The sequence below is a fragment of the Mus caroli genome, chromosome 5, assembly GCF_900094665.2.
Source record: "Mus caroli chromosome 5, CAROLI_EIJ_v1.1, whole genome shotgun sequence".
NCBI lineage: Eukaryota > Metazoa > Chordata > Mammalia > Rodentia > Muridae > Mus > Mus caroli.
The window spans coordinates 85,225,650-85,247,616 of record NC_034574.1 but is presented as its reverse complement, the minus strand read 5'-3'; the positions used below and the strand labels follow the sequence as shown (position 1 = coordinate 85,247,616).

Here is a 21,967-nt window from a genome sequence, read left to right as displayed (position 1 = left end):
AAAAAAAAAAAGATTTATTTATTTCTGTTTTATGTGCTTGAGTGTTTTGCCTGCATGTATTATGTATATGCTTAGCTCCCTTAGAGGCCAGAATCCTCTATTGGATTCCCCAAAGTAGAGTTCTGAGCTACCTTGTGGGTGATGGGAACCATCCCAGGTTCACTGGGAGAGAACCGGAGCCACCGAGCTACCTCTCCGGACCCACAGTTTATTTCCTGTTACTGTACATGCAAGTGTGTTGTCCAGAGTCAGTCCTCTCCTTCCACCACGTGGAGACCCACTATTATTAACCGTATCAGTGGGATAACAATACTAACCAACATTCTAAGCTAAATTCCAACTTCAGAGCTGTATGCCAAGCTATATTATCGTACTGGTAAAACATGGTGTGCTGGATAGTTTAATGTCAACTTGACACAAACCAAAGTTATTTGAGAGGAAGGCACTGCGATTAAGAAAATGCCTCCATAAGACTGGGTTGTAGGCAAGTATTTTCTTCATTAGTGACTGATGGGGAGGGCCCAGCCCATTGGGTTGGTGCCCATCCCTGTGTGAGTGGTCCTGGCTTCTATAAAAAGGTAGGCTGAGCAAGCAAGTAAGCAGGACCCATTCATGGCCTCTGCATCAGCTTCTGTCTCAGTTCCTGCCCTGCTTGAATTCCTGCTCCAGCTTCCTTTGGTAATAAGAAGTGTAAGCCAAATAAATCCTTTCCTTCTGGCTTGCTTTGGTCATGGTCTTCACCGCAGTAACAGAGCCCCTAACTACTCAATGCAGACATATGGCAAATGCAGCATTTACCATATGAAAGATGGATGCTAAAGTGCTTTCTATTTTAAAATTTATTTAGCCAGGCTGTGGTGGCCCACACATTTAATCCCAGCACTTGGGAGACCGAGGCATAAGAATCTCTGTGAGTCTGGGGCCAGCCCAGACTGCAGAGCAAGTTCCAAGAAAGCCAGGGCTACACAGAGAAACCTTGTCCTGAAAACTGTATTAATGTTCATGAAGTCCTGATGAGACTGTCACCACTCCACATTCACCACATTCACCTTTTAGAGACAAAGACATGGGCACAGCAGCTACGAGACACAGAACATGGTGATGGGGTGAGAGAAAAGCAGACTTTGCCCACTCCCTAAACCTGGCTCACTGGACCTACATTCAGGACACTTCCGGTGCTGCTGAGTGTCAGTGACATCCTTTAGCCCATATAGGTTGCCATGGCTTCACCTCAGGCTTCTCTGCCCTACCTGCTTCACTGAGGAGCCCACCCTGAATGACGGTTCATGGCCCTCACATTAAATAACCACACACTATACAAGGACAATACCACCAAAAAAAAAGAGTTCTAAAGGAAAAGCTTCTTGAGCAAAGTTAATCCAGATGAAAGATTTGTACTTAGTAACACGTTCACCTCTGGAAAGAGAACTGTAAATGCAGAGGATAGCCATAAAAAACTTAGTGCTTACTGGTATAGGTTGTACATGAAAACACAGACACACAACCAAGACATGGCGGCACATATCTGTAATCCCAGCTCCCCAGGATGCTGAGGCAGGATGATTATGAGTCAAGACCAGCCTGGGTTACAGAGTGAAGCCCCACCTCAAAAATAAAAGTCTCATCAATAGAGCATTTGAATCACCATGAAATCCCCAAAATAAGTCTCATCAAGAGAACATTTGAGTCACCATAATTCACATGGGTGACTATCAGAACGTCTTTGTTAACTGCTGCGTCAGAGTCATAATTCCATTTAGCAAGTCAAACATGAGATAAAGAGCCCCACTAACAACAGGCAAATTAGATATACACAGAGCTGTAATGCTCAGGGGAGCCCCCACCCCCATAAAAGCAATGGGACTAGCTGGGAGTGGAATAGAAATGAAGGACATGAAAATGGAAGCCTGGGTAGAAGAGATGGCTCGGTGAGTAAAGGCACTCGCTCACAAGCTGACGACCTGGGTCTGATGCACAGAGCCCATGTAAAGGGAGAAGGGAGAACTGACACTGTTGCCCAGTCCACGGTATGCATGCCCCATAATAAAATACAGTTAAAAGCAGACAAAGAGAGGATTGGGGATACACAAAAGTAGGATGCAAGGCAGTGCCATCACGGCCTGCAGGAGTTTCTGTTCCTCACAGGCGTCTAACAGGCATCAGTGAAGGACAGGAACAATTAAATCTCTAGGTGTTCAAGGGGCAAGAGAAACAGGTCACTGCAGAGCACTTGATGCTCTTCGAGGTCCCAGCACCTACAGGGTGACTCACAACCTCTGTGCCTCCAGCTTCAGGGGACCTGACACCCTCTTTTGGCCTCCTTGAACAACAGACCCATATGTAATATACAAACATACATCTTAGCAAAACATAAAGCTAAATAAATATCATATTAAAAATATTTTTAAAAAGAGCCCTCTGTGCTGGGCATGGTGGTGCACACCTTTAATCCCAGCACTCGGGAGGCAGAGAGAGGAGGATTTCTGAGTTTGAGGCCAGCTTGGTCTACAAAGTGAGTTCTAGGACAGCCAGGCCTATATAGAGAAACCCTGTCTCGAAAAAACCAAAAGAACAAAACAAAACGAAAAAGAGCCTCTGCATTTAATAATTTAAGAGGGATTTGTTCACCTACTACCAACTTCCTGTAATGGTCTATCCCTGCTTTCTATGAGTTTAACATAGTTGTACCTTCCTAAAAGAGAACTCCCAAGGAAGATTCTTTTTGGTAGGACTAAAACAATTCATGTGAACCTACAGCATACTACTAAAGCATAATGGACTAATAGTATAAATGTTACTGCTAATCAACTACAAGCAAGGACAGGGATTTGTTTCCAATGTAGCTCTGTAACTCTGAAGACAAGAGAAACGCAAAGGCCAGCTGTCTTCGGATAACCTCACCTACAACAAAACCCATTTCTGTTACAATCACATGTGATCTGCCAAGGTACTACTACACTGCTTTATTTACTGTTCATGCTTTCCCCACGAAATGGACTGTTCCTAAAAAGGACAACCTTTCAACAAGTCTATCATGAGACTTGTCTACCAAACAGCCTGTCATAAATGCCAGAATCTTAAAACCTATCACTACAGGGGCTACAGAGATGGCTCAGTGGTTAAGAGCACTGGACGGATGTTTTTCTAGAGGATCCCGGTTCAAGCCCGGCACCTATATGGAAGTTCACAACTATCTATAACTCCATTCCAGGGGATCCGATGTCCTCTTCTGGCCTCCATAGGCACCAGACACACCCATGGTGTGGCAAAACACACACACACACATAAAAATAAATAATTTAAAACAACAAAAAAGTCTAACACTATAGGACTGGCAGGTCGGCTCATGGATAAAGGTTCTTATTGTCAAGCCTGATGATAACCTGAGTGTTATTCCTGGAATCCACATGTGGTAAAGGCGGAACTTCTGATTGGCAGACTAGCACACATAAGGGTACATGTGCAACCAGATCCAGATACACACGTAACATGCACACACACATAACATGCACACATACATACACATGTCTAAAAACATGTAACATTATAGAAGTTTTCAAATTAAAGATGATTAGCACTTTATAAAGAAATGTTTACACTACTTCTCTGGTATAAAAACAAGCATAACTTTTCCATGATATTTGGACTAGCTAAAAACTCAGCATAGCATTTTTATATGGAGAATTTCTGGGCTGGGTGTGGTAGTTTATAATCCCAGCACTGGGGCTGAGGCAGTTGAATTCTGAGTTCAAAGCCAGTCTAGGCTACAAAGAAACCCTGTCTCAAAAACAAGCAAACAAACGCAAGCTTCTAGAAGTGAACTGGGTATGTTCTCTCCTAGGAGATAATTCAGTTCAAATGATTGTAATTACTCCCTGAATCACAAGGGTTCGGGGCTTATTCTTTTAGGTATAGAGCTGCTGATCACAGGGAACTCTTGAAAAACAGAAATAAGTATATTATATACTTCTATCACAGAATAATAGGCCTACTAGGACAATTTTGCTCTACGTACATTTCTCAGAGAAATAGATACTTGAAGTTCCCTGAAAGGCACAACTAGGTGCGTGTCCATCCAGGGCCTAGACAGAAAGCTGTGAAGACACCACCCACCTATATACCTCCATATAAGAAGGCTTTTCCGTTTGGTTTGTGACCACCGGACAACACAATTCCTAGGTAGCAAACTGTTTTCTAGGCCATCCCACGTTAATGTTGTTCTCATTTACAAGGTGGAACACCCTGGGGTAGTGTTAGGGCATGCTTAAACATAGACATCTTCAGAAGCAAATCGCTCTCCTGGTTTTCTCTGAAACTCCTATTGCAAGCCAAGCCGAGTGAGAAAACATCCCAATTAAGACACCGACCTAGTTACTAGCACAGAGGGAAGTGGCAGCTCCAGGGACATTTCAGAGCTTACACTAACACTACGATGCACTCTGTCACACACACACACTGTGCATCATCAAAATCTCTGTTTTGTTACTATGACAGGCGGGGCATGCTCACACCACAGTGCTCAGGCAGAGAGTTCAGAGGACAGCTCTGTTAGGCTGGTTCTCTTTTTCTTTTTTGTGGGTCTTGGCGACTGAAGGTTGTCAGGCTTGCATGGCAAGTGGCTTACCTGCTGAATCAGAGGCCAGCCCTAAACTGTGATTGAAGAGCCCATTCCTCCCTGAGCAATTTTAGTTAAAAACACACCTGTGGCTAGCTAGCTTGTTAGCCCTCCTGCTTTCTGAGCCAGTTCCTCCAGATCAGCCCCCACAGAGATGCCTGGGGCAGAGCAGAGACTCTGTTGCTGTAGTCTGTTGGCCACTTTTGTGCCTCAAGATCTAACCTGAAATAGAAAGAATTCCTACAACTTATCAAATATATTCACATTTCTTATGGACTTTTCAAGAAACTATCTTCTAAAACCAGTGCTAGTTGAACAGAAGACATAAAACTAAGAACACGTGAGCATTCACAAGTATGTGTGTAGCCCAGGGTGAAAGGGGTCTCAATCATCAGACACCAGCCAGTGTCTTTCTCTACCTTAAGGGGGTGGGGTGGGGAGAAAAGAAACCATATTCAAAAGCACTAGATTTTAAAATGCAAAGTATACTGTGGGTGGAATCCTAGATTTAAAATGTCCCCCTTTTTTCACAGACTCACTGATGCTCCTGTGATACAAATACAGATCTTTACTACTTGGCTGGTTTTGAGGAATATCTTAATAAAGTCCAAAGTTCCTCTCAGCTGAGGCTATGGAAGGTTAGGCACACACAGTGCACAGTGTTACTCCTGTCCCATACAGGAGATGCTAAGCTGGACTGGGGTGGAGCTTACTCACTCAGGTTCAATTTCTAGCACAGAAACCACTCCCACCCACCCCCACACCCCTGAACCCCCTCCCCCCACATTCCACAATAAAGGAAGAAAAAAGTAACGGTAGGAAAACAGCTAAAGCAATCCGTACACTAGAAAAATCTCTGAGCAAAAAGCCTGACACAGAGACTTCAATGATCAAACAACTGTGGAGGAATACAATGGCATTGTTTACTGCCTAATATTTGTAAGTTGCTCTGACCATAATATCTGTGGTTTATTTGAAATACAAATCGCTGGGTGTGGTGGCACATGCCTTTTGTCCCAGCACTTGGGAGGCAGAGGCAGGCGGATTTCTGAGTTCGAGGCCAGCCTGGTCTACAAAGTGAGTTCCAGGACAGCCAAGGGTACACAGAGAAACCCTGTCTCAAAAAAAAACCAAACAAACAAAAACAAAAACAAAACAAACAAACAAAAAATCTAATTTACTATTTTTTAAAAATGTGTTGGGGGATTAGAGATTTAGCTCAGTGACATGTCAGTGAAGAAATTTTTATAGTGCATATATTACTAGTGGAAAAACATCTGAAATACAACTGACTCTTGGACAAAGACACTTTAAGGATGATATATAATACATATAACATATACATTTTATATATTATAATTATTGTGTATAATATAGATCATAATATATATAACGTGTGTGTGTGTACCATATTGACGGTAGAAAGAACAAGACAGGTTCACCTTGTTGTACAGCAATGGTTGTTCTGTGAGGAAAGAGATTATTTGTAGTTTACTCGGCAAAGAAGTTAGAAGTGCATACTAGAAAAGAACAGGTTAAATTCAGATAAAAGAGGCTTTTCACTAGAAAAAAATGAAAAAGAAAGAATGCAGAGCCATTCTGAAGATGATACAATTTAATTTTGCAGCAATGTAAGAACCTAGGTAGTGGATGATTATATAGTAGATGCTCAAAGCCTTGGCTAGTCAAGCATGTAGGCAAAATCAAATATGGACAATTAAAGCATCTAATATTATACCATGCACTCCACTGAGGCTCTATAAATCCATGTCAACTAGTGGCCCTGGGCCCTGCTGGACTTCCCAACAGAATCAGAACTAACTTTGATCATACAGTAACTCAGTGACCTCGGTCCTCAAAAGACAGACTACTGATTCAGTTCTCAGAGCCAGTGAAGTAACAAGGGCATCCCTCTCGTCTCTCTTTACATGTTCACCACGGTGACACTGGGCATCAGTATAAAGTCATGATGTAAAACTATGATGCTGATCCATGCACACTGAACCAAGCGTCCCAGCTCCAGCTCACTTTGTGCTCAGCTGCACAAGTCACTTTGCTGAGCGGAGAGTGAGGAGGCTTGACCTCTCGCTGCTCCAGGAGCCTCAGCTTTAAATTCCTCTAACGCTGAAGAACTCATCACCTCTTCCACAGAGGTCACTGTGACAAGGCCGAAGGATCATCTCAGCCTAACCTACTGGAGTCAAGTCCATCCTTTCCTGAGCATCTACTAAGGGCTGCACTTTCATGTTTCTCCACTTTAAAGACTCATTACAGCCACAGGAGCCAGCACTTTTTACTTAGAAAGCATTAGCCTTCCCAGATCTGTCCAAGTCAACCAAGGCTGGAAGCCTGGATTCAAATCAAGGTCTCATTTCAAAGCCAGCTCTTAATTTGTGTGTTTCTGACAGACAAATATTAGACAAAACACAGAAAGGTTAGAGAGTTGGGCTGTGACTGTGGTGAGCTAAAGTCCCTGGCTTTCCAATAACAGCAGCCTTGTTGCCATGTGGGGAGGAACAAGGGAAGCCAGGTATTGGGGGAAGAGGAGATCTGATTTTCAAAAGCAACACACTTGACAGCCTTCAGCTCCGTTGTAACCTGGTGGGAAGTCTGGCTCAGTGGCAGAATGCTTGCCCTCCATGTAATCAGGCCCTGGATTCAGTCCTAGGACTCCTCCATCTCCCTCAGTACTAACTACATGAGTAAACTACACTAACTACATTAGTACACTACATTCGTTAGTTAACTTAATCCTAACTTAATTAATGTGGGTAATCTTATTTCCAAAAGTGCCAGCTAAGAACTGAAACCCAGGGATCAGCAATCAAGTCTAAGCTTAGCAGAAAGCTTAGTTTCTTAGTTTCCCCGGTAGTAAATTCTAGCTCCAAGATTCTGGTCAAGTTACTTTAATTCTCTCTTCATTAGTAAAGACTCCACCCTATCTTGCAGGTCCTATTTTATGACCCTCTGAATCCACAAAACAGAGCTATGACAACTATCCAAAGTTTGTCTTTAAAATGTCACACCCATTTTTTTTCTGTATATCTAAATTCATTTTTCTCAGGTAAGCCATCCACAGCAGTTTCCAATCGGCTCTGCAAACTTCCCAGGAAGTGTATCCTAAACATAAAATCAAATGCTGGTTTTCCATGTCTTAATAATTAAAAAAGAAAAACATTAACAAATCGTGTCACCAATAGAGCAGAAGAGTCCCTAGAGTGGTTAGCGCGCAGATTACTACAGCGTGCAAGAGGAGTAAGTATTGCCCCATGACACATTTGGGTGAACCTGAAAAGTAGGGTCTGAACCACCAACCCTAGGCAAATGCCCATTCTTACAGCTGATGGGGCAGGAACAGGTGGCATTGTGCCCCAAGAATATCGTTTTATTCTTAGCCACAAGCCTTCGCCAACAGCTGGGTCTTAACCTCCTTCCAGCCCCGCAGAGCCGGGTTTCAGCCGGCACCGAGGCTGGCCGGCCGACAGGTTAAAGGGAAGGAGGGAGGGGCCGCGCGGTCCTTCGCCGTGCCGGGTCCCCGAAGCCCTCCTGTCACCACGGCCCGGGCTGCGCCGCCGCGTGGGGAGCTCGCGCGTCCGAGCAGGGGGAAGGAAAGAAGGCAGGCGACGGGAGCGGCATAGACGCCCCGATCTCACCCACCCAGCCCGGCCCCGGCGACGCTGCGCTCACCGTCTCGGTTTCAGTGTGCTGGGGTCCGGCACTCTGGCCCCCCATCACCCCACGGAGGAAATTCATCTTGTCGCTCAGCCGCCGGCTTCACCAGCCCCTCTGCCAAAGAAAACACGACCGCCCCCCGCCCCCCGCAGGGCCTAGCCCCCGAGCCGGCTCTCCGCACTCCCCGGCCTCCGCCACCGCCGCCTCCTACTCAGCAGCCTCTCCGGCCCCCGGAGCCCGGAAACAGCCACCGACACCAGCCGCGGTGCGCATGCGCGGAGACGTGGCGTTACGTGGCGGCTCGAAGGGCGAAGGCAAAAGGGGAGAGGAGGGAGCCCCCGGGCCGCAGGCCACGCCCACCTGCCCGGCCCCGCAGGCCACGCCCACCAGCAGGCCTCCCACCACATGGGCACGCCCCCTCCTCCTCCTTGCGCTGCTTGCTGCTGCTGGCCGCGGTCACCCACGTGGTCGCAGCCCTGCCCAGTCGGCTCTGGAGGCTCTGATTAGACTACGCGTGTCGGCTGGTAGGTGTTTTGTCGCCGAGAGCGGGACGGACTGCAAGCTGTCAAACCTGAGGGTTTATTTTTGTTGAGTCGAAAGTGAAATTTTCCTTTGGCCGGCGTGACAGGTAAGGGGGAGAAGAGTGTCCTGTCCCCTGGGAGGATTAGTATGGTTCTTTCGGTTAAGCGGTACGAGCGAGGTGGCCTTTTGATCCTCGCAAATTGCATTTCTACCCAGGGCTTTGTTTGGTGGTAAAGGGGGTGCTAGAGACCCCTCATTCCACTACCACTGGAGGGCGCGTTTCTAAATTCTTGCTCCTTAGCCCCGCTAAGAAGAATTCCTTGATCTAAACACCAGGTTCTCCGCTCATTTTTAAGTATGAGAAGTAACCCCCTTCGTTTATCTCTAATAAGAGATTAGAAATAAATTGTTCCATTGTGTCATTTTGGTAGCATAATGCCTCCCCTTTTTAAAATTAATTCTTAATTTCTACGTTTTCAATGGTTTTAGCAAGCAGAATGTCATATTTCCAAATCGCTATACTTGTTCTTTCCAAATGAGGCTGCCAGGTACACATGGTTTTGCAAATTTCTTGAAAGGGAGTCGAGTAAACCAACTGACTCATGCCTCTCTTGGTTTCAATTCCCCATAGGTCTCAGATGTGACGATTAAGACCTATGTCTTCCCCAGACTCCCTCTAAAAAGAAACCAGTATGCTTCCACGCTGTGCCATCGCGTGCTCAGTAGTACCTCTACCCAAATAATCCCCTAGTCTATAAGGAGGAATCCGAAGACTCCGGCTTTCCTCCTTCACCTGTCCAATGTTGAGTGTATGGTGTGCAGGGATATTTCTCAGATTCTTCCTCTCTTTGAATACTCTGCTTGTTGCTTCAACTTACATCCACACTGAGATTACAGCAGTAGGCTCTTAACTAGTTTGTCTACATTCAGCCCTGGCTTCCCTCAGTACACCCTTGGGTGAGCCCAAGAAGAAGTAGGTCAGTCCTCTTGTTAGAATCCTCCAGTGGTTCCCTGGTTTATATAATGACATCCAAACTCCGTAGTTTGGCAGACACACCTGTTAGGGTTGAAGTGCCAGTATCCCTCAAATACTCAACATGTTTCTCTTGCTTTAGTATGCCCTTTCCCTCTTTGTGGGGCAGATTCCTGCTAGTTCCTTAAGCCTCCACTTCAGTGTCTCAGGAGAGAGTACCTTGAAATCAAGATGCAGATTCTTTGCATTGTCACTTTGCCGCCGGACACTGAATTCAAACTTGATAAGCCAAATCTGATGACTGGGCCATTTGTAAATCGGTTGCTAGTGTATTTACTAATCGTGGAGTGATTTTGATGGATAAGTGAATAAATTGTTGAATGAACATGTGAGTAGTATGCTAAGAGAGACGATCTGTTCTGCCCGTGAATGACAGAACACACACCATGCAGGTCATAGTGATGATAGATAGTCCCAAGGTCGCAAGCCTGGACACAGAGCACGGTGGGATACTATTGCCAGGAATACTGTGTGCCACTATTGTCCTCTGCTTGACATTTTGCTTTAGACATTTTCCATGGAGGCATTTTGTTTGTTCCTAAAAAACGTAACCATTAAATTGTCACCAGTGACCAAGGAAAGCCTGCAAAGACCCTCACCTAGCATTCTCGCCTTGCACCGAGCCTGATCTCTCCTCTTCCCCAAGCCTCACTGTCCTACCTTAAGGGATGAGGCTCTGATACGATCTGAGGGGGCTTGGAGACATCTCTGTTGTTTGGTAATGGAACACAGGACCTTGACATTGTTACAAAATTGTTTTAAGGGACAAACCTCCTTGAAATACCTTGTTTTAAACTTTGTTGGACACAGTAGTCATGACTTACGAGGTGTCCGTCATTTGACCTGTTTTATTCCCTAACATTTGGGTCCTGAGCAGGAAGGACTGAGAGATGGACAGAAGGAAGGACAGAGGGAAGGACTAAGGGACGGCCAGCTGAGTGCAGAAATGATGAGGGTGACCCACCACATTCCCTGGTCTCACAATCTCCATTCTGTTCTGCTCACTTGAGATTTGAGGTCTAAAAAAGAGGCAGATAAAGTATAAACTCTTATTTATGCCCCAGGAAGGATCTGAGGAAACCCAAGCAGGGAGCAGCCATGAAGTGACTCCTTATTTAAGAAGAAGGTTAAGTATCACTCCATCAACACTTTGATGTCTAGAAAGAGTTAAGGACAATGTCTTCTTCCTGCTTGTGCTCTCTAGCCGTGTAGCAGAAGTCAACAACATGGTAGTTGCTGAAGAACCACTTGTAGAAGCAAGAGAAGACATGAGAAAGTTGTAACTGACTCTTGGAAGGATTCCAGGACGGTACCGTAAATGGTGTGTGGGTTTAGTAGCATTTCCACAAACAGAAACTCCGAGTTGATGAGAATCATTTCCCATTTCCTAAACTAAAACTGACCAAGAGCATCTACTAAAATTAATTATTTTGCAATCCATTTTGGTTTGTTGTTGTTGTTGTTGTTGTTGTTAAAACCAATTTCCTTCAGTGGCTGGGCTTGCCAAGCCTCTTTTTCTGCTTGAAAACTCAGCAAAAAGCATGAGCATCAGAGGGCTGGAGAGATGGCTCAGGGGGTAAGAGCACTGACTGCTCTTCCAGACGTCCTGAGTTCAAATCCCAACAACCACATGGTGGCTCACAACTACTCGTAATGAGGTCTGATACCCTCTTCTGGTGTATCTGAAGACAGCTGCAATGTACTTATGTATAAATAAGTAAATCTTTAAAAAAATGCGCATCATAGCATATGATTGTTTTATAGCTTGGAGGCAAGGGATTGTCTATGCCTTAGAGTGGGGCTTCTCAACCTTCCACACACTGAGACCTTTTACTACAGTTCCTTGGGTTGTAGTGACCCCCCAACCATAGAATTTTTTTTTTTTTTTTTTTTTTGGTTTTTACGAGGCAGGGTTTCTCTGTATAGCCCTGGCTGTCCTGGAGCTCACTTTGTAGACCAGGCTGGCCTCGAACTCAGAAATCCGCCTGCCTCTGCCTCCCGAGTGCTGGGATTAAAGGCGTGCGCCACCACGCCCGGCAGAATTATTTTTGATACAACCTCATAACTGTAGTTTTGCTACTGTTATGAATTGTAAATATCTGATATTCAGGATATCTGATAACATCACATACACACAAAAGGTTGGTTGACTCCCAAAGGGGTCTTGACCCATAGGTTGAGAGCCACAGTCATCATCTGAGTTTGAAACACATCATATGCAGATTTTGGAAACACCGCCTACTGGAAAAGCGGTGTCTCAAAACACCATTAATTAGACTGTTTGTTACTATGCAGTCAACCCACTGACATACAACAAAATAAGTTGATGTCGAGCCTGCGGGGGTCAAAGGTCAGGACTAATCAATAGCAATGCCAAGTACTTTACCATTTTCTGCTAGGCTGTGTTCAGAGTGCTTTGCATCAAAGAACCCTCCTGGGCTGCAGATGTCAGTCGATGTTAGAGGCTTGCTTAGAGCTGGAAGGCCGGCCGGCTCAGCAAGTACAGCTCAAGTTAGTGTAGTGCTTGTCAAATATGCATGGAGCCCTGGGTGTGATTCCCCATTACCACATCACCTGGTGGAGGTGATGGTGGCGGGGAGGGGCGGGGGTGGGGGATCAGAAGTTCAAGGTACATAGCAAGTTAATTGGCACCCAACAGGGAAAAAAAAATCCTACAAACAAACAAATCCTCCTACACATACAGAAAGTTTGCTTAGCATTTATGTGGCTGTGAATTCAATCTGCAGTACCATAATTTATATATATATATATATATATATATATACACACACACATACACGCACACACACAATATTTTAGTTTATTGCTTGTTTGAATGCTTCGTTTTCTTTTTTTTTTTTTTCAAAGATTTGTTATATACAAGTACACTGTGGCTGTCTTGAGACACAACAGAAGAGGGCATCAGATCCCATTACAGATAGTTGTCAACCACCATGTGGTTGCTGGGAATTGAACTCAGGACCTCTGGAAGAACAGTCAGTGCTCTTAACCGCTGAGCCATCTCTCCAGCCCTGGTTGTATTTTCTGAGGCAGGCTTTCATTCTCTGCGTAACTCAGGTTAGCTTTGAGTCCACGTCCTGAGTCCTGGACTTACTGGTAAGTCCATCACACCTGACCCAATAATAATCGGCTTAATCCACAGAGCACCTCAATGACACAGCGTTCCTAACTCTGACGAGTGGTTTCCTGCAGGCAGAGGTGAGCACACGTTGGCAAAGCCTGCACCCCTGTGTGCTGGTACCCTTTCTCCCTAGCATCAATCGACACTTGTCTGTATGTCCCTACAAAATCTGCTGTGGACTTTGCGGCCGTATTTTTCCTGTTTGGGAAGTCTGCTTCTTCTGTTCACTTAGAGGCGTGTCTTCTGTGGGTGTCAACCATCCCTACCATCTTTTAGGTCAGCTCAGATGTTACACAGGTGTTGCCTGACTCTTGGAAGCCCCTCACTGCCTCTCTCTGCTAGGCTTATGCTCTCTCTGAAGCTCCCACAAGGCACAACCTGACAAAATAAACGCACCAAGCTTAGATTTTGTAAATGGGTGTGATGTTTTGTATATGCTTGGCCCAGGGAGTGGTACTATTAGAAGGTATGGCCCTGGAGTAGGTGTGGCCTTGTTGGAGTAGGCATGTCACTATGGGTGTGGTCTTTAAGACTCTCACCCTAGCTGCCTGGAAGTCAGTATTCTGCTAGCAGCCTTCAGATGAAGATGTAAAACTCTCAACCCCTCCTGTACCATGCCTGCCTGGATGCTGCCCTGTTCCCACCTTGATGACAATGGACTGAGCCTCTGAACCTGTAAGCCCCAATTAAATGTCCTTATAAGACTTGTCTTAGTCATCGTAGCCATAAAACCCTAACTAAGACAGTGGGAAAATGTACATTTTAGGATTCATGAAATATAGTATAATATGCCATGTATATTTCATCTTGTTATTGCCTGTTCCTCTCCAACTCCTAGAATTCTAACTCTGTTAGAGCAAAGATTTCAGTCCTTTTGTAAGTTGTTTTTACCCCTCGGTTTACCACAGTATCTGACCCATAGGGACAAAGAGGAGATTCCCATTGTGGACTTGTGTATAGAGCTGATTCTGTAGTTTGCTAAGCATGGCACAGCAGCGATATTAATTCAGGATCCTCAGATTTCTCTTTAGCCTTGTTTGTTTGTTTGTTTGTTTGTTTTGTTTTTCGAGACAGGGTTTCTCTGTTATAGCCCTGGCTGTCCTGGAACTCACTTTGTAGACCAGGCTGGCCTCGAACTCAGATATCCACCTGCCTCTACCTCCCGAGTGCTGGGAATAAAGGCGTGCACCACCATGCCCGGCTTTATTTATTTATTTATTTTTAAATAAAAAGTCTTATTTTTAAATTGTTACTTATGCATAGGGGCATTTTGTTTGTATGTCTGTACTCCACATCTTGCAGTGCCTTTGGTGGCCAGAAGGGGGCATGGGAACCTCTGGAACTGAATGACATGTGGGTGCTGGGAATCAAACCCTGGCCCCATGTAAAAGCATCCAATTCATTCTCATTCTCTCTCTCTCTTTCTCTCTCTCTCTCTTTCTCTCTCTCTCTCTCTCTCTCTCTCTCCTTCCCTCCTTCCTTCCCTCCCTCCCTCCCTCCCTCCCTTTCCTCTTTCTCTCTCTCTNTCTCTCTCTCTCTCTCTCTCCTTCCCTCCCTCCTTCCTTCCCTCCCTCCCTCCCTCCCTCCCTCCCTCCCTTTCCTACCCTCAAATTCTGGGATCGTAGGTATACACTACCACACCTTACTTGAAATTTTTATTAATATAATAAATTTTGTAATTTTGTTCATAGATATGTTGGTGACCTTTAATGATTAAATGAACAGTTAACCTTTATCAGAAGTAAATATAAACATCTGTGGATGGAAGAACATTTTTTAGCATCAGATCTCAGTCCAGTTTCCCTGTGGTCGACACATCTTACTTTAATATCTACTACACCCAGGGACGGGCTGACAGCACAGCAGTTAAGAGCACTAACTGCTGAATTCCTGCAGAGGACCCAGGTTTGATCTCTAGCACCTACAATGAGGCTCACAACTACCCGGAACTCCAGTTCTAAAGCATCAGATACCTTCTTCCAGCCTCTGCAGGCACCAGGCACGCATGTGATGCACAGACATACATGCAGGCAAAACACCCATGCACATAAAATAATTAAAGTTAAAAGAAAGGAAGGAAGGATGCAGTTGCTCCTGACCGCTGATGCATTGCCTGTTTCCCTTTTCCACCTTCCTATAGAATAATGGTGTTCACAGTTCCAGTTGGGTCTTTCCACCTTAGTAAATTCTTGGGGGTCTGGGGAGCGTGTGTAGCGTAAAACGTGTGTGTGGAGTTCAGAGAACAACTTTGGGGAGCTGGTTCCATCGTGTGGTTGCTGGGATGGAACTCAGGATGTCATGCCTGGCAGCAGACACCTCTGCCTGCTGGGCTGTCAGGTTTTATAATCTATGTCATCATCATCATCATCGTTGTTATTACTACTACAATTATTTATGAGTGTGGGTCTTTTGCCTGCATGGGTGTCTGTGCTCCATATGCATGCATTGCCTAAGAAGGCCAGAAGAGGGCGTCAGATCCCCTGGAACTGGAGTTACAGGTACTTGTGAGCCACCATGTGGGTGCTAGGAAGCTAAAGGCTCCTCTAAAAGAGCAGCACGTGATCCTAACCACTGAGCCATCCCTCCCCACCTCAATGTATTTAAGAATGCCTTTTCAGCAGTTCCACTAACACATCGCCTCAGTTCTGTGGCTTTGCAAAATAATGGCAAATGATGCTGTTATTTGATGAATTTGTATTGTGGGTTTTTTTTGTTTGTTTGTTTTTGTTTTTTCTGTCTGCAAGGAGATAAGACTTTTTTTTTTTTTTAATGTGACTTCCTAGTGCGTATCTAAGTTTAAGAAAGTACTATAAAGAGAAGTGCTTACTTATGGAAATATCTAAATTAGGAATGCCAAACAATTTTTTGTTTGCATATTTTTCGTTAATTTATTTTATGTATATGAGTACACTGTAGCTGTCTTCAGACATTCCAGAAATGGGCATTGGATTCCATTACAGATGGTTGTGAGCCACCAAGTGGCTGCTGGGATTTGAACTCAGGACCTCTGGAAGAGCAGTCAGCTCTATTAAACCACTGAACCATCTCTCCAGCCCTACAAACATTTTTTATTTTTTATTTTTTTTTTTTTAGAAAACTATTGAACAAGTTTGTGGGACCCAGGCTCTTGTACATTGGCTTCTGTGAGGCATTTGGCCATCACCTCCTCACCTCTATTGCTCTCTCCTTCTCCCTGCTGCTGGCTGAACAGGCAGGTCCTAAGCAGTTAAGACAAGGGATTAACAAGTTTATTGTCCCATTCCACAGCTAGGCCAAGCCTTTGAAGTTCTCATTGGCTGGTGCCAAGATTCCATGAAAGTATAAGATGATTGGTTATAGATAGAGCCCCAGCCAGCCTGGGTTACAGGGCAAGTTGCAGCTGTCTGTCTTTACTCGCTGGTGGCCCATGGAGGAGGTGGCAGGCAGAATATCAAGACTGCCTGTCTCTGGAGAACAGAATGTAGTCTGTCAAATTAGCCTGAGCTTCTGGGACCAGAAACTCCCAAAGCTAGCCAGCCTAAAGTCCCACCCCCTCCCCTTCCAACCCTTCCCGTGTGTGTGTGTGTGTGTGTGTGTGTGTGTGTGTGTGTGTGTGTGTATGATACTGGGACTTAGACCAAGCATGCTAAACATGTTATTTCCCATCCAGCTACATTCCCACCCCACCCCCATTCTAGTTCTTTAATGGAGTTGATGATGGGGTGCCAATGCCATACGATTAGTGACTACACCCCCTAACTCCCACCCCCACCCCCACCCCCGCCAAATAACCAGGAAGAGCTCAGCTGAATAACATGCAGGTGGAGAGAGACTCCAGAACTGTCAGAGACAAGTACATTGAAGAAGAGAGTTGGATGTAGACGTTGCTGCCAGCCACTCAGGAGGCCGTGGACAGTGGCGTGAGAGGTGGAAAAGCAAGAAAGATAGACAGGCTGAGAGACAGAGGCTTCCCCTCTCTGCTGTATTAGCATATTGGTAGCATCCATTCCTTGGCTCTGCAAGTCCGACACCAGAGCATGCTGTTATTTAATCTGAGGAATTTTGCATCACATTGCATTTCTATCTGAGTGGAAATAACTGGAGGCAGATGTGGCAGTTTGAATAAGAATGGCTCCCATAGTCTCACATTTGAATGCTTAGTTACTGAAGAGAGGCAACGGGAAGACACACGAAGGAGCAGGAGGTGTGGCCTTGCTAGAGGCGTGCCACTGTGGGGTAGATAGGCTTTGAGGTTTCAGAAGCCAGTGCCAGGCCTGGCCTCTCCTCCTGTGGACCCGGAAGTAGCCCCCAGCTCCTGCTCTAGGACCTCCTTGGCTGCCACACTCCCTACCATGATAGTGGACTGAACCTCCAAACTGTCAGCCAATCCCAATTAAACGTTTTCTTTTCTAAGAGTTGCCTTGGTCATGGCGTCTCTTCACAGAAATAGAGCACTGACTCAGCCAAGAGATAAAGAGTTAGAAGGAGCCCCCAACTTGCCCCCCTCGCCTCCTCTCCACCTATTAAAAAACGTGGCTTTCTGAAACAGAGCCACAAAGTCTGTGAGACCCAAAGTGACCCTAGAAAAATCTACTAAGTATTTGTCTCTACTGAAAAAATACCTGAGATGCAGGCTGGCCAGATCACTCAGGAGGTAAAGGTGGTTTTGCCATCTGATGGTTCCAGACCAAAGGGGAGAAGTGTCTCCACAGAGTGTCCTTTTAGCCCAGCATGTTCATGGTGTCATGCAGGTACTGACACACATACATTTTTTTTTTTTTTAATTTATTTATTATATGTAAGTACACTGTAGCTGTCTTCAGACACTCCAGAAGAGGGTGCCAGATCTCGTTACGGATGGTACACACATACATCTTAACGTGTACATTTAAAAAGCAAATAACTGGGAGTAGGGATACACACCTTCATTCCCAGTTCTGAGGAGGCAGGGGCAAGAGATATTTGTTGTAGGCCAGCCCGAGCTAAGGGATGTCCTGTCTCAAAACAAGAAGACATCTGAGATCCAAGCTCTCCATAGGTCATGGCAGCCATTCGCCTTCCTGAAAGGCTGCTAACTAGGTCTGGGCCTAGAATCTGGGCCAGAGCGAAATGAGGATTTCGGTATTAATTTGATGTGTACGGTTGACGTCAGGAACTTAAAGAATGTTCAGAATCCACACCATTTTAAAAAAAAAAGCCAGGCAGTGACATGATGAACAGAGCCCATATTAGCTCTTAACCACTGGCTAAGCATCATGGGGTTGAGGGGTGGGGGGCTAGGGAGGGGCAAAGTCTTTTTCTCATGAGCACAGTTTCAAAGCGGCAGGGTTTCGATGAAAACTGAAGTCTGTCAAAATTTAAAATGTGCCTGAAGCCCTGGCCTCCGTCTGTGAGGCAGCAGTAGGAAATCCAAGCAGTCTCAGATGAGGCACATTTCGAGGACCCACAGCAGGGCCAGAGGGTTAGATTGGTCTGGCCGGCACTTGGTGCCTAGAAGCAGCTTCCCCTCTGCAGGCTAGAGCTTTTAGAAGCTCACCCGGTCTGGAGCTCCCTTGATGCAGCAGTTTGAGCTTTCTTTTGCCAGCTGGTAATGGTCCTTCCTATACTGCAGCCTTGCCCTCCATCTCCCAGTGAGCCGGTTTGCTCCCTAGAACTTGGTTACATGGTATCCTTGCCCGTCCTGGAGGTAGACAGTCCCAGGAGCTGATTGAAACAGGGTCAGAGGGCAGGACTGGGAGGGGAGAGAAAGTGCCTGGTGTGAGATCCAAGAACCAGAATGAAATTGCTGACTCACTTCTCTATGAGCATCACCCACGTAAATACAGTGACCCCCCCCCTCCACGCTTAAAAATAGCTCACTGTACCAGCACACTGAAAAACAGATGTGCTTGATGTCTTGAATTATTGATTCAGCCAACCCTGGAGTCTCTCTGTCTTTCCGTCTCTGTGTGTCTCTCTCTGTGTGTCTCTCTCTGTGTGTCTCCACCCTACCCCCACCCCCCAAGAGCTTTTCTCCTAAGTTGAGAAAACTTGAGACTGCTAGGAAGTTCTTTTCCTGTTGTACAGAATGAGGCCTGCCTTTGACGTGGAATAGAGCAGAAAGGCACATTTTCTTTGCAAATCTAGATGGTCTCTCTTGAAATCCTGCTGCATTAGAACTGGTCTTGAGAAAACCATCACAACCCGCACCGCCACCCCCTCCCAACCCACATGAAGAGTATCTCAGATAAGATACCCTGGCCATCCAGGGTGATGCCCTAGGATATCCTGTGGGCTCCAGGTTTGTCTGCCTGGCAGATGGCCCAGCTCGATTTGTGACTCTTGCTGGCTCTTCTGTCTCCAGCATTACATCCTTATTCTGGGCAGGAGAAAGGATAAAGATGGGGACCCAAGGGCTATTTTCAGATGACCTAATGGATAGCCAAGGAATCAAATCCCTTAAATAAGAATTCATGCCAGGCGTGGTGGTACACGCCTTTAATCCCAGCACTCGGGAGGCAGAGGCAGGCAGATTTCTGAGTTTGAGATCAGCCTGGTCTACAAAGTGAGTTCCAGGACAGCCAGGGCTACACAAAGAAACCCTGTCTCGAAAAACCATAATAATAATTTAAAAAAAGCACTAACTGCTCTTCCAGAAGTCCTGAGTTCAATTCCCAGCAACCACATGGTGGCTCACAACTATCTGTAACAGAATCTGGTACCCTCTTCTGGTGTGTCTGAAGAGAATGATAGTGTATTCATATACATAAAATAAATAATTCTTAAAAGAATAATAAATAAATAAATTTGTACATTTTTTAAAAAAAGGATGAGTACCCAAGAGAGTCCACCCACTGAGCCTTTCACCCTTTTAACCTTTTATTAATGAACTAATTTCAGAACCAGAGAGAGGCTGCAAAAGCTAAATGAAGAATTCCTCTATGCCCTTCACCCAGATCCTTCCAACGGAAGCATTCCTAATCGCTCCATTCTCTGCAAATACATACATCTCCTGAAACATCCCTGGGGAATTTATTGGCATGCCCCCAAAGACTTCATCATCCAATTCCTAAAGATGAAACTGTTTCCTAAATAACACAGTGCTGTGAACAAAACCAAGAAATTAGCTTCCATATCATGCTATTATCTTTTTTTTTTAATATAAATAAGGTTTTTCAAGACAGGGTTCTCTGTGTAGTCCTGGTTGTCATAGAACTCGATCTGTAGACCAAGCTGGCCTGAAACTCACAGAGATCTACCTGCCTCAGCCCCCCAAGTGCTAGGATTAAAGGCCACTGCCCCGCCACTAAATACCTTTTTATGGGGGATTGTTGTTGTTCCGGGCATTAAATCTTTCATTTATATGTTCTGTATCTTTAGTTATCAACTTCTTTCTTCCTTTCTTCCTTTCTTTCTTTCTCTCTTTTCTTTCTTTCTTTTTTTTTTTTTTTTTTTTTTTCCCAAGGAAAGAATGTCGTGGAGGGCTAAAGAAGTGGCTCATTGGATTAGAGCTCTTGCTGCTTTGGTGGATGGACTGGGTCTCCTTCCCAGCACCCACGTGGCAGCTCACAACCACCTGTTAACTCCAGTTCCAGGGAACCCACTGCTGCCTCTGGCCTCCACGGGCACCAGGCACACATGTGGTACACATACATACATGCTGGCAAAGCACTCATACACCTAAAATAAAATAAAGACTAATTCCTTATGCTGGTGAGATGGCTCAGGTCCAGCTCCCAGCTCCCAGCACCTCCGTCAGGTGATTTACAAACACCATTTGTAACTCCAGCTCTAGAGGATCTGATGCCTGTCTCTGGCTTCCTTGGACTCTTGCATTCACCTAAACACACACATGCACGCACACATGCACACCTCTAATTAAAAAGTAAAATCTTTTTTAGAAGGAGAAGAAATATTTTCTCTCTTTTCCTGTTGCTTATGGTCTTGACATTGGGTGTACAATGCATGCTTACAAGGGCTGTTGTGTAGAATGCCCTCACCTTAAGTTTGCCTCATCTTGCTCCTGTCTTAGGGTCAAAGGGACTACAAAATTGCAGTTTTCATAGTAGATCTTTCAGGAGGCTCAACATACCTAATATTTCCATTATTAGTGATAATAATTTTTTTTTGAGAGAGAGAGAGAGAGGGAAAGAGAATCATGTAGCCCAGGGTGGCTTTGAACTTGCAGTATAGCTGAAGATGATCTTAAACTCCCACTGCCTCTACCTCCCAGGTGCTGCTCTACGTAATTAATGAGCTGCATTGGGGGTGTGGGTGGGCTGGCTTACATACCCCGTTTGTTTTCAAAACTCTGTGTGTGTGTGTGTGGGGGGGGTGGTTTGCTTTTATGGTTCTGGGGATAGAACCTGGAGCCTCGTACATGCTAGGTGAGTGTTCTGACCCTGAGCAGAGCGCCCTGCACCATGAAGATGCTCTCTCCTACTTCCCTCGTCGTTGCCATTCTGCCTCCCGTGTGGGAAGCTTTCCAAGAGGATGTCTTTTGGCTCCCACACATCTTGCTAAGAATTGAATCCAATTTTAGTTGGGCGATGCTTTGTTGTGTTGTTTTGTTGTAGTATGGACATCTTAATAGAAAAGACAGACAGACAGAAGAAATCCATGCAGGATGTGGTGGTGCACTCTGGTCTACACTGAAGAGTTTCAGGACAGCTAGTACAACACAGAGAAACCCTGTCTCAGAACAAAACAACCAACAACAAAATCCCCAAACCAGCTAGACGGAAGCAGTGTCACTGACTTTCACATAAAGACTTGACTCTGATTTCTTCCTATTTGGATCTTTTCTCCTTCCCCCTTGACCCAGACAGCTGATCAGTGTTGGCCTAACTTGTTGTCTTAGTCAGGGTTTCTATTCCTGCACAAACATCATGACCAAGAAGCAAGTTGAGGAGGAAAGGGTTTATTCGGCTTACACTTCCATACTGCTGTTCATCACCAAAGGAAGTCAGGACTGGAAGGTCAGGAAGCAGGAGCTGATGCAGAGGCCATGGAGGGATGTTCTTTA

General features: G+C 45.3%; 2 protein-coding genes across 5 annotated transcripts in view; one reads left to right on the top strand and one right to left on the bottom strand.

Annotated features, from left to right (window-relative positions):
• Nucleotides 1-8,594, bottom strand: part of Uso1 (USO1 vesicle transport factor) — a 72,297-nt gene extending 63,703 nt beyond the window's left edge. For 2 of the 3 annotated variants that reach the window (XM_021162717.1, XM_029477385.1), the window contains exon 1: nt 8,303-8,531. In XM_021162717.1, the coding sequence (XP_021018376.1) occupies nt 8,303-8,368 (66 nt within the window). In that variant the 5' untranslated portion in view covers nt 8,369-8,531. Of the gene's footprint in view, nt 1-8,302 lie in introns of all 3 variants that reach the window. The other variant, XM_021162718.1, reaches the window with a different exon arrangement.
• A 147-nt stretch (nt 8,595-8,741) lies between these two features.
• The window catches only part of G3bp2 (G3BP stress granule assembly factor 2), an 84,648-nt gene continuing 71,422 nt past the window's right edge, over nt 8,742-21,967 (top strand). For both annotated transcript variants that reach the window (XM_029477123.1, XM_021161935.2), the window contains exon 1: nt 8,742-8,915. The gene's annotated coding sequence lies outside the window, so the exon portion shown is untranslated. The remainder of the gene's footprint in view (nt 8,916-21,967) is intronic.